Genomic DNA, 12,581 nt, shown 5'->3' on the forward strand with positions numbered 1-12,581 from the left:
ATGGAAGAAAATTACTTTCAAACCAAGAAGCAATGCGATCCGGATGTGGTTTTAAAGCGAGGCTTCTCCCTCCCATGCCGGATCCCCAAGCAGAAATCAGAGAGAATGTATTTTTATCACCTTACCGTAGGTTAAATAACGGTGTTCCAGGTCTAAATCAATGGAATTAGGTATGATAAATTTGTTAGGAATATGATCACATTACCAAATTATGAATAAGCAAGCGGATTGTGCCCAAGGAGCGGGTTTACAATTTTCTCTTCCCAATTCTGTCAGGTGGAATGGGGTAAAATGAAATAAAGACAAAAACACTGAATGATGGCGACAGTTCTCAGCATTTGACATTAAGCATTTAGTATCATTGCACTTTGATAATCGTTACCTTGGCCTCATCACCATCTGGCATGGGGGCGGGGGTGGGGAAGACACTGCTCAGCATCGAAATAATCTGCAGGAAGTTGTGAACTCAGTCAGCTCCATCGCGGGCAGGAGCCTCCTCAGCATCCAGGACACCTTCAATGACCGATGCCTCAAAAAGGCAGCGTCAATCATTACGGACCCCATCACCCAGGTCCATAGCTTGTCCGAATTGCTACCATCAGATTTCTGAATGAACAGTGAAGCCATGAATACTACCTCTTCTTTTCCACTACTGTACTTACTTAATTTAACGTTATATACGTGGAATGGGCTACCGGCAACAGCGGTGGAGGCAGATACAATAGGGTCCTTTAAGAGACTCTTGGATAGGTATACGGAGCTTAGAAAAATATAGGGCTACGGGTAAGCCTAGTAATTTCTAAGGTATCATCGGACTTTGATAATCGTTTGGCACAACTTTGTGGACCGAAGGGCCTGTATTGTGCTGCAGGTTTTCTATATACTTCTTACTGCAATTTACAATTTACATTATGTATTGCAAAGTACTACTGCCACATAACGACGAATTTCATGACATATGCCAGTGATATTAAGCCTGATTCTGATCTATAAGACAGTCATTATGTGACAAAGGGAAATGGTGGTTAACAAATCAGGTAAAGATTTCAGTAGGGTAAGTGGGGGAATCAATTGCAGAGGTATATCTAGATTTTCTAAAGGCACTTGAAAAATGACAGCACAAAAGAATACAAGGGGATTAATGACTGGGAGACTCTATCATCTTGGCTAATAGAGTCATGAAAAAGGTTAAAAAAAAATCAAAGGATCATTTGAGGTTGGCATGTTTGTGCCACACATTTTTTTTATTTGCATCAGCCAGATATAGGGATGGCAGGGTGGCATTGCAGGTAGTGAAGCTATCACTGGTCTGGGGCCCATTCTGACTTCAGGTACCTTATACTTGGAGTTTGCATTATTGAAGATTAGGATCAGCAGTCTTCAGAGCATAGCTTTGAAAGGAGAACCTACAGAAATTAACCAGGTGTTTTCCAATTCAAAGCTAACTATAGGAAATACTGCACTACATGAAATACTGTAGGAAACACAAGCAATACTCCCACCTTTGTTAGTAGCCTCACTTCAGAAAATTGCCATTTCACAAGTCCTTCCTACCTCAGCTGGTTTGATAACAGTGAAATGCTGCTTGTTAACCTTTGGTAGGGAATGATACTTAAATGATTACATGTAGGTCTGAGGTCAATGGTAGCATAACCCTCAACATCTGCTCCAACTCATCCTTCCAGCCTACATGAACATAAAAGTTAGTCTTTTCTGGTAGTGAAAAAAAAGACTAAATTAAAAATTAAACATATGAACAGGTCTCCAGTGGTGGTGTGGCCAGCATAAATCGCAAGTGATAGTAAAAGCGTAATATAACTTTGCTACTTCACAGACATGAAATAGACAATACTGACAACCACTTTTATAACTTGGGAATTGAAGGAAAATGACTGCATACCAAGCTCTTCGTTCTTATGTAAACATTTTTCTGTGAGAGTCTACAGATGGCAAAATTATTTCCTGCTGACCTTCAGGAACTTCAAATTAATTGCAATAACCAGAATCAAACTATGCTGACATCAGCAGATTCACTAATAATAGAGCATAGTTAATGCAACATTCTTTGCATGTTTGACACAACACCAATCATTGTACTTATATACTTCAGACCTTATTCTAGTAAGAGCGTTAAGAATGATAGAGTTATTAGGAGCATATACTGCATATCCGTGTATACAAATTTCATTTGTCACCCTTGGCCTCACCATTGTCTTTTAAAATTGAGATCCCAAATAAATAATCTCCAGAGTTTCTTTTGCAAATGTCTAGTCACAACTCAAATTTTATTTGCGTTTAGTCTTCAGTCACATCATGTCTGCTACCCAAATCTTTAAAATAGTAATTTTGTTCATTATGCCCAAACTTCAGAGTATATTTCTAAAGGGTACATCTACTTTTTTGAAGAAATTTGTCTAGTAAGACATCTCACATCAGGTGCCTTTGATGAAATCCCAAGTAAGAGGTCAACATTTTAGAGCAAGTGGCATGCCATTCTTCATGCCCAATGGGAGACAAGTCTGTCTTTTCCACAAAAGTATTAGGCAAGCTACTTGCCATTTTACATCTTAAAATATTCAAATCCTATCCCTTGGTATCTGACATATTAGATGCATGATCAACTCACACTACTCACAACATGTTTCCAAAAAATTCCATACAAATTGTTTATTGCTATGTACAGAGGCCTACAAAACTCGTGGGCCAAAATGGTCTTACAAAGTTGTGATGCTTTTAAAATGTAAAAATTTATATCTTCAAGTTATTTAAAATGCAACGTGGTAACTGTAGAACACACATTTTAGAATAGCAAAACAAGAGAAAATGAACAAATGCAAGTATGAAAGAGTTCATTTCTACCTATTTTATACAATTTTTCACAATTAAGTAAAATTTGAATCTTCATATGCAATAGTTTGCCAAACATTAGTCTCTTCCTATGAATATTACACAATTTAACACATCAAAAAGCCACCCAAAGTACTGGTAGTCCATTTATAATTTGTCTCCAGTCTGAATGGAATAAGAAGTCTGATGTTTCATAATACATCATAATAATGAAACATAAAAAGCAATATTCACATAACTTATATGAAAGAAATATCTGCAGAGCAAAAACAACAGACTGGAAGCATAAAGGTGTGCAACAATAATTTAGCAATCACATCAGAATAGTTCCTGATACAGTTCAGCCCAATTCTCTGTGAGAACAGTCCATAGCTTTTACATCGTTGATGTTAATTATATGAATATCGGTGATAAAATGAGCAATTCAACTTATAAATGATACAAAAATCTGTAACTTCTTAATAAATTAAAGTGACTAAGCAATATTTAAATACTTCCCAAATAGAATTTTCTATCGAGTTACCTAAAACTACCTGCCAGCTGCAATGCTAGATTCATAAAATCCACCTTTGTTGCTGAGCATTTTTCTGTCTAGGGAACTTTGAGGTGAAATATTGATGTTGACCCCAGAAGAAGCACTGCTTTCATGAATTTGTGCATTTGAGGGTACTTTCACCTTTTCACAGAGACATTGTATTTTCACTGGAGTCAGTAGGGTGTCATTGAACATGAGGTCTGGGCTTCAATATTAGTTTCCCAGTCTAGAAAGGGGGAAAAAAAAGATAAAAATGATTAAAGTGAAAAACAATGAATTGGATTTCCAGAAAAAAGTGCCATGCACTTGTACAGTATATACTGTAAAAATATATAACATTTACTGCAGAATGAAAATTTAAAACAGGACATGGACTCAATACCTAGTTAATGCAGGTCTATGTCATCATACAGTAAAAAAAACTTTATAAAAAAAGTCTGAAATCAACTGATGCTACACTCACATGAAAATGCCAGAAGCATATCTGTCATATTTACTCAAAGGTTGCTTAAACTGTCCACAATAAATGTAAAAAAACTTGTGGATTCATTTAATTTTTTTAAACTTATTTGAATGGAACCCAACAACTCTCAATATCTCAAGCTCCTCTTGCTAGACATGACCAAATATTCAGTTGTTGCTTGCCAAGTTTTTGGGTGCTGATTTCACAGGACTTGAAATAAAATAAATCTACGTAAAAACCACAACACAGACAACATCAAGAGGAAAGGATAAAACTGCTTCCTTTCTTCAATCTAAGGAATAGACTTATTATCCTGCAATAAAGTGACAGAGACAGTAAACATCACTGATCATATAAAAAGCAATGCTACAGTGGAATTCTTTGAGGGATTAGGAGTACAAGAGTAAAATGTCTTGCTGAGATCGTACATGCCTTTGGTAAAAGTTCATTTGGAGTACTATGGAAAGTCAGCAGTTGTTGATTCACTAGTTTAATTCCTATGACTTGAACTAAAATACTGACAGGTAATCTCAGCAATGTTTAAGATTCTGAGAGGTTCAAGAGCTGAAAGGTAATGATACAGCTATAGAGGACCCTGGTCATACTCCACTTGGAGTACAGCTGTGTCCTGCTTTTCGAACATTCACTTTACGAAATCTCACTGTTATGAAAGACTTACATTAGTTACCTGTTTTCGCTAACAGAAGGTGTTTTCACTGTTACGAAAAAAGACCGCGCGCCCCGAGCGGCCAAGCTCCTCCCCCGGAACTGCATTCTAGCCGACATTGCTTAAACACATGCCTGTGAGCATCTGTGCTTTACCTCGATTTATTTTGAGCATCCGTTACCAAGATGAGTTCTAAGGTATCGGAAAAGCCTAAAAGAGCTCGTAAGGGTGTTACACTTAGCATAAAACTGGACATAATTAAGCATTTCGATCCTGGTGAACGAAGTAAGGACAAAGTGAGTTTGGCTTATGGAGGTTGACGAAGATGATGTTGAAGAGGTTTTGGCATTCCATGACCAAGAACTGATAGATGAAGAGCTGATGCAAATGGAAGAGGAAAGGATAACAATCGAAACCGAATGCAGTAGCGAACGGACCGAAAGTGAAGTCGTCCAGGAACTGAATGTGAAGCAACTGCGTGAGATTTTCGCTGCAATGATTGCAGAAAAGTAGGACTTTAATTTTGGAAGGGTACGTAGCTTTAGGGCATATTTGCAGGATGATTTGAGTGCTTACAAAGAACTGTATGATATAAAAATGCGCAAGGCTAAACAGTCAAGCATACTGTTGGTTTTCAAGCCACAGCAGACGACGAACCTCGAGCTTTGACATCGAGGCAGGCAGACATAGAAGAAGATGACCTGCCTGCCCTGATGGAAACAGACGACGATGAGATGACACCCCAGTATCCCACCACCCCAACCTCCGGGCCGCAGACCGATACCGGACTGCGAAGCATGCAGCGGTAGCCGGGACGCACCCAGCACATCTTTTAAAAAAAAAGCCGAAATAAACAAGCTAATTAATTAGGTGCCGCCGGCATGTAAATATCGGCCCAGATCAGAGGTGATTTGGACTGGGCCGATATTTACGTGCCGGGCGGCACCTAATTAATTAGCTTGTTTATTTCGGCTTTTTTCTTAAAGATGTGCTGGGTGCGTTCCAGCCACCGCTACACCGCTGCATTCTTCGCGGATCGGTATCGGTCGGGGACCACTGCACCACCCCAACCTCCGACAACTCAGCCGAACTCACCATCATCAGTGTGCTCGGCGCTGTCTTCCCGATTCTGGTAAGTGATACTACACTGTACATATGTTATTTCTACTTTATATAGGCTGTGTATTTTTATGTGTTATTTGGTATGATTTGGCAGCTTCATAGCTTAAAGGTTACTGGAGAGAGTTTTTGCCAAGAGCGCTTGCGTGAGATTTTCACTATGGTGGACAGTGCGGCAATGATTGTAGAAATGTATTTCTACTTTATATAGGCTGTGTATTTATCATATCATTCCCGCTTTTACTATATGTTACTGTTATTTTAGGTTTTATGTGTTATTTGGCATGATTTCGTAGGTTACTTTTTGGGTCTGCGAACGCTCACGAATTTTTCCCATATAAATAAATGGTAATTGCTTCTTCACTTTACAACATTCCGGCTTACGAACCGTTTCATAGGAACGCTCTAGTTTCGGATGGCGGGGGAAACCCGTACTGTGCTCAGTTCTGGTCACCTCACTGCAGAAAGGACCTGGAAACTATGGAAAGGGTGCAGAGGAGACTTACAAGGATGTTGCCTGGATTGGCAAGCATGCTTTATGAGAATAGGTTGAATGAACCTGGCCTTTTCTCCTTGGAGCGACCGAGGATGACAGGTGACCTGATAAGAGGTGTATAAGATGATTAGAGGCATTGATTGTGTGGATAGTCAGAGGCTTTTTCCCAGGGCTGAATTGGCTAACACGAGAGGGCACGGTTTTAAGGTGTTTGGAAGTAGGTACAGACATATCAGAGGTATGTTTCTTTTTAATGCAGAGAGTTGTGAGTGGATGGAATGGGTTGCCAGCGACGGTGATGGAGACAGATATAATAGGGCCTTTTAAGATGCTCTTGGATAGGTACATGGATCTTAGAAAAATAGAGGACTATGGGTAACCCTAGGTAATTTCTAAAGTAGATGTTCGGCACAGCATTATGGGCCAAAGGGCCTGTATAGTGCTGTAGGTTTTCTATGTTTCTATCCTGAGAGAATCTGACAATGGATGGCAGGAGACTCATTTACTTTATCTGAAAAATCTACAAATAAGGGAATGGTCTCAGGGTAATTGATCAGCCATTCACGGGAAAGATGAGGCAATAGTTTTTAAACAGGGAATGAGAATTCTGCAAAACTTTCCACCCAAGATGGCTTTTGTTTCTCATTCATAGAGTCTATGCAAGATCAGAAAGATATTTTTACGGATATTAGGGGAAATCAGAGGATATGGTGGGATCATTTACAAAAGGGGATGATGCAAAAGCATAAATCATGATCTGATATAGTGTTGAAAAGCTGCAATACTTCTAATTCCAATTTTCAGTCATTCACCTGTTGCTTAAGTGATTTTCTAATCAGTGTCTAATTCATTATAAGCATCAGTTTAGGCACATTTCCGCAAAACTCAGAAGGCTGGTACCATAGCTATGCATACCAAATTGAGAATTTGTGTATTTTTTCACATAAAGACAGAAGCAACTGATGGACATCTGTGAAAATGGAACCCATTCATTACCCGTGGATAGCTGTACTTGATTTAGAACAACATTTAAAATCCAAGAATTAGTTATGCACTTTTTCTTGGTTTTCTGTATCTGAAAACAGATACTCACATCATCACAAGACATATTGTATTCTGCCAAAACAGTTCGACATCTTGCGGCAATGCTGAAAGCAAATGTGGTAAAAGAAATAACAATTCCAATCAAAATTAGTTAGTTACAGAATAGTTCACATTCCTTGGGAAGTACCATGCAAAAAGTACAAATACTGCAGATAATGTTCTCAACTCATCCAAAAGTATAGTAAAGTCTAATTAATACAACCGCAAAGACTGTTAACTTCTAGTATGTTCTGTATTGGTTAAATAATTGCACACCCTTAATATTACAAAATATTGATGCTCAAAAAAGATGAGGCTTATTTTCACAAAAAAATCAATTTAAAAAGGTAAGTTTTAATTACATATATCAAACACCTTCTTGTTTCTGCAAATCTTATCACTAACAATTTGAACAGTTCACACAAAGGATACATTGACGGTGCAACCACTCTTTTATGTATTCCAGCAAAGAATAAACCAATTAGAGTTATACAGCTGATTGTGAAGAATGGATGATTCCATAGTGATGTGAAAAATGATACCTAAAATGACAAAGAAACAACTGAATAATTTTAAACTATTTGAGCAGATAAAAATTAACTAACATGTGTTAAAAAGACCCCAATTTTCTGAATTGTCAGCAACATAAATATCAATGAAAAACAACTCACCTACATATTAACTTCATTTTAAAATTTTGCTGTGATTGGGAAGAGAAAGACTGACCTTTCAAAATGTTTTATAATAAGGCTCAAGTGGAATAACTGTCTGGTTGCAAATTTTCTTTGAAATAATCAGCTTTAATTCTTTACTGCATAATCTTAAATCATAGGAACAGCCAGTAAGCAAGTTAATTGTCAGGTTCAAGCCCAGTAAAATGTGAAAATTGCTTGATCATCAGTTTAGAATCATATTTCAAATACAATTCCCTAAATAGGTGCATTTTCTTGAGTCTAATTGCAAATTTATAATGAGGGCATTAAAATTTTCATGACATTGAGCACAAGGCAATTTCTAAATTCTGTCTGAAATCAATGTTCATAGCTTTGCAATCTCAATCCTGCCATAACAGAGTTACCTACAAGTTACTGGTATTTTTAAAACCTGAACAATCACCTCTCAATATTTTGATAATAGCATTTCATAAAAATTATTTGAATTTTAATTTGTCCATTTTGGGTGGATTCAGCTACAACTTTTGAAGAGATTCTCCTCACCATTAAGCCATTCATGTGTCAGTTATGCAGGAATGCTAGGTAGAAAATAGCTTTCCTGCATTTTTTGATAATGAATTCACTAAAGCATGGTAGGAAAGGAAAGCAATTGCTCTCTACAAAATGTTTTGAGAATTATATAAAAGTAAAAGCTTAAAATTACCTTTTGTGTTTCAGGATCGATTAACCAGTTCCAAGCACCTGTGGCTGTACATACTGAAACTACTATAAGAATCACTGCAAGTAAAGGGTAGAATACAAATTACTGAATTTTAAATGGAAATGATTCACAAAAATGATTAATGTATATGAAGAGAGTAAATTTAGAAATGTGCATTAGCTATTTCAATACACCTCAAAACATATTAGAGTCCAGCTTTCAGTGAATTCAATTCAGTCCATACATGATCAGGGAAAGGGCAAGAGCAAGAGCACAGAATACAATAAAGTCAGTGTGTTTTGACAACATCACGTCTGTAGTAATTCTATCCCAACCAAGCTGTTCAATTCTGGCTAAGCACTGCTCTAACAAGAGAAAATCTGCAGATGCTGGAAATCCAAGCAACACACACAAAATACTGGAGGAACTCAGCAGGCCAGGCAGCATCTATAGAAAAAAGTACTGTTGACATTTCGGGCTGAAACCCTTCAGGACTTTTGGCCCAAAACATCGACTGTACTTTTTCGATAGATGCTGCCTGGGCTTTGGAGTTCCTCCAGCATTGTGTGTGTGTTGTAAGCGCTGCTCTATTAGTCTACCCTCAATATTACCATTGTGTTAGAAAGTGTTGTTGATAGTTGTATATAGTTGGGGGTGGGGGAGGGAAGGGGAAAATTGCACATTAATAGTTTTTACGTGTCTACAAAAGTAGATCCGAGTCTCTGTCTTGACTAACTTCCCAAAGCTATTCCAACACAAAAATAGGCCAGGAATGTGAAACGATGATCTCTGATTGATCGGATGAATGCAGTTCTTGCAAAATGCAAGAGACTTGACAAAATCCAAACATTGGATTTGGCTAACACCCAATCCAACACCATCACTATCCACATCATCCACCTGCAAGATGTACCTACTCCAAAACACAACATTGCAATCAAATGTTTTGTTCCAGTTTGGCTCATGCAATACTATTTCTAACATGACCCAAAAGAAGGTTCATTGTTTGAAACAGTGTAGATATACATTGTACGTAATCAAGTTTTAATTTACTTCACAAGGCCTCAATTCAGGGATAACAAAAAAAATGCAAGTTTCTTCGTGGGAGATGTGTGCAGAGTAAGTAGGTCTTTAATATGTCTGATAAAACTGATGCTGTCCTGACTGATCTTATAAACAATTTTCTTGTGTACATAAAAAGAGATAATTCACAGATTGAGAGATAATTCATCAGAAGCTCTCCACTAAATTCCCCTCTAATCTTTGCTAGCCACTATGACAGTGATTTCCAAATTTATTCCTGAAAAAAAACACATCTACCTTTTAGATTATGCCATCCAGTCAATCAGTTTAAATAGATTATCTCTGATTATTTCCCCATTGTAATTTGATAACTTTAATTAAATGATACTCCAAACATATGCATTCTAGGACATAACTCAAGGTTGATTACCCTTTCATTTAATCCTTTGAATCCAGGAGTAATTTTGGTAAATGCACTCACTTCAAAGACAACAGAAGATGATCTCAAAGGGGCCCTCAGTACTCCAGATCTATTTTTATGCATTATTTAAAACTATGAGCCTTCTTTTTCGTCACAATGTGGATAGACAATAGATGCAGGAGTAGGCCATTCGGTACTTCAAGCCAGCACCGCTATTCACTGATCATCCACAATCAGTACCCCGTTCCTGCCTTCTCCCCATATCCCTTGACTCCTCTATCATTAAGAGCTCTATCTAACTCTTTCTTGAAAGCATCCAGAGAATTGGCCTCCACTGCCTTCTGAGGCAGAGCATTCCACAGATCCACAACTCTCTGGGTGAAAAGGTTTTTCCTCAACTCTGTTTTAAATGGCCTACCCCTTATTCTCAAACTGTGGCCTCTGGTTCTGGACTTCCCCCATAGTGACAGGCAACAGACACAACATGCTGGAGGAACTCAGCAGGCCAAGCAGCATCTATGGAAAAGACTACAGTTGACATTGTGGGCCGAAACCCTTTGGCAGGACTCCTGAAACGCCAGCTGTACTCTTTTCCATTGATGCCTGCTGTTCCTCCAGCATTTTTTGTGTGTTGCTTGGATCTCCAGCATCTGCTGATTTTCTCTTGTTTGTGATTGGATAGTGATGCTGTTGGATTGGGTGCCAGTCAAATTCATATAACCGCAGATTTACCTTTACCTTGTATTCCTTACATACAATAGCCCCTGTTCTATTTTTTTTTTAAATATTTTCTGATTTGTTGATCATTACAATGTAGAGATAAAGTCTCTCTTTCCCAGTTATGAAGTGAATGGCAGTGTTCTGTCTTTCTCAAATCTAAAACAGATGATCTTACACATATTTACACTGAAATTCCATTTCTTCTGTTTATCAATATTTCTGTTATTTTATGTACTTCCTGATTATATTGCTCTCTCTCTCTCTAAATCACTGGCAAATTTTGTACTTCTTTAAATAAAAAATACTAAAATACAAATACTTATAAAAATTGAAAAAACACCTGATATGTACAGTCTAAAATATTAACATTGTACAAATTTATATTCTTATAGTTAGCTTTTAAGTCCTTGCATTGGGCACAGCAGCCAGATTCCACATTAAACTGCAGACGGGAAATACTGAATGCAAATAGAAGGGTAGGTGTGAGGAAAATGTTCATGAGTGTAAACGTAGCTTTATAATGTGATGATCTGCATGAGAAGTTTTTGAAACTTGTAACTATGTTTGAATGACTTATTATGCCAATCTAATTGTGCAATAATTAAAGCACCGCTTTTAAACGGCACTGTACTGCTGTCGAAAAATAATAAATTTCACAACTTGCCAATGATAATAAACCTGATTCTGAAATAGAATTTCGACAGTGACATCTTCAAATCGGATAATTTATTAGCGATTGTCAAGACGGCTGTGGCTCAAAAGAGGGGAGCCATGGAATCATAAGTAGCTAGCCATCTGGACACAAACTGGCGTCTGATCAGCCCTGGCTGGGTCACCTGGAGGAGGGTGTATGATGTTGAAAGACCCGAAATACCCGATGATTCCAAGAACACCACTGAAGATGTGTCCAGAAGCATCAGTAGATGTATGTACACAGCGACCAATTCTTTAACGCTTGGTGATGCATTTAGACATCATTAGCGATATTGATACAGTTAACTCGCACACACAAAAAAACATATTCACAACAGAACGATAGACAATAAAAAAAATTCAGACTCCTAGTTACACAGATCAAAGTTGCTGGTGAATGCAGCAGGCCAGGCAGCATCTCTCAGATGCTGCCTGGCCTGCTGCGTTCACCAGCAACTTTGATGTGTGTTGCTTGAATTTCCAGCATCTGCAGAATTCCTCGTGTTTACAGACTCCTAGTTACATGTACTGTAACCTCTTAATTTTTTGATGCTTTGCGTTTTCTTACAGTTGCCTTACTGACCTAGTATTTCAGATGTTGTACATTAATTAAAACAAATTACTTGTACAGGATCAGTGTTCACCTGGTGATACGGCTTTGACAGTTTAACACAGATAATAAAAAAAAGTACAGGGCAGACTGGGTCCCGTTGCTGTGGTCCCAGGGTATGTTCTAGGGACAGCCAGATATTTGAAGTGTGACCTCCCTTTCAGAACCCCACAAAGACCAAGCACCTCCCCGAGCCCGGACACTCACTTCGCCACCGCCCGGTCGCCGGCTGCAAGCAGGAGATGTACTCGGTCAGTCGCCTCTCGAAAGCTTTCAGGTCTGCAACACACAAAAAAAAACAAGCACAAGTCGCACCTGTTCCGCCGCAACAACATGACCGCAGCCCGAGCTCGCCGCCTGCTGAGCGCCACCAGCTTACCTTCCGCTTGCTCCAGGGAGTTCATGGTCAGAATCGGCCGCTCACAGCCCTCAACCCGCCGCCGACTTCCACACGCCCCGCTGCCGCTCTCGCCTCGCTCCTCGTTCCCAGACGCCACGGCTGATTGGTCGCTCGCAGCGGCAGCGTCCAC

General features: G+C 38.7%; 1 protein-coding gene across 1 annotated transcript; it reads right to left on the minus strand.

The window, feature by feature from the left end:
• Positions 1 to 2,452: 2,452 nt before the first annotated feature.
• On the minus strand, positions 2,453 to 12,545 carry cnep1r1 (CTD nuclear envelope phosphatase 1 regulatory subunit 1). Its single transcript, XM_063066902.1, has 6 exons — positions 12,431 to 12,545; positions 12,259 to 12,330; positions 8,588 to 8,661; positions 7,643 to 7,752; positions 7,221 to 7,275; positions 2,453 to 3,608 (listed from the first exon to the last, which is right to left on the minus strand). Exons 1-6 carry the CDS (start codon positions 12,453 to 12,455, stop codon positions 3,567 to 3,569), a joined length of 378 nt encoding a protein of 125 aa, XP_062922972.1. The 5' UTR covers positions 12,456 to 12,545; the 3' UTR covers positions 2,453 to 3,566.
• Positions 12,546 to 12,581: the final 36 nt, after the last annotated feature.

The sequence above is a fragment of the Mobula hypostoma genome, chromosome 14 (assembly GCF_963921235.1).
Source record: "Mobula hypostoma chromosome 14, sMobHyp1.1, whole genome shotgun sequence".
NCBI lineage: Eukaryota > Metazoa > Chordata > Chondrichthyes > Myliobatiformes > Myliobatidae > Mobula > Mobula hypostoma.

Excerpts from the sequence above, each read along its gene's own strand:
- cnep1r1 (XM_063066902.1), bottom strand. The coding sequence starts at position 12,455 with ATGAACTCCCTGGAGCAAGCGGAAG. Across the intron at positions 7,276-7,642 it reads AGAGTGGTTGCACCGTCAAT|CATTGCCGCAAGATGTCGAA; the intron begins GTATCCTTTGTG and ends ATTTGCTTTCAG. Across the intron at positions 3,609-7,220 it reads ACAATATGTCTTGTGATGAT|ACTGGGAAACTAATATTGAA; the intron begins GTGAGTATCTGT and ends CCCCCTTTCTAG.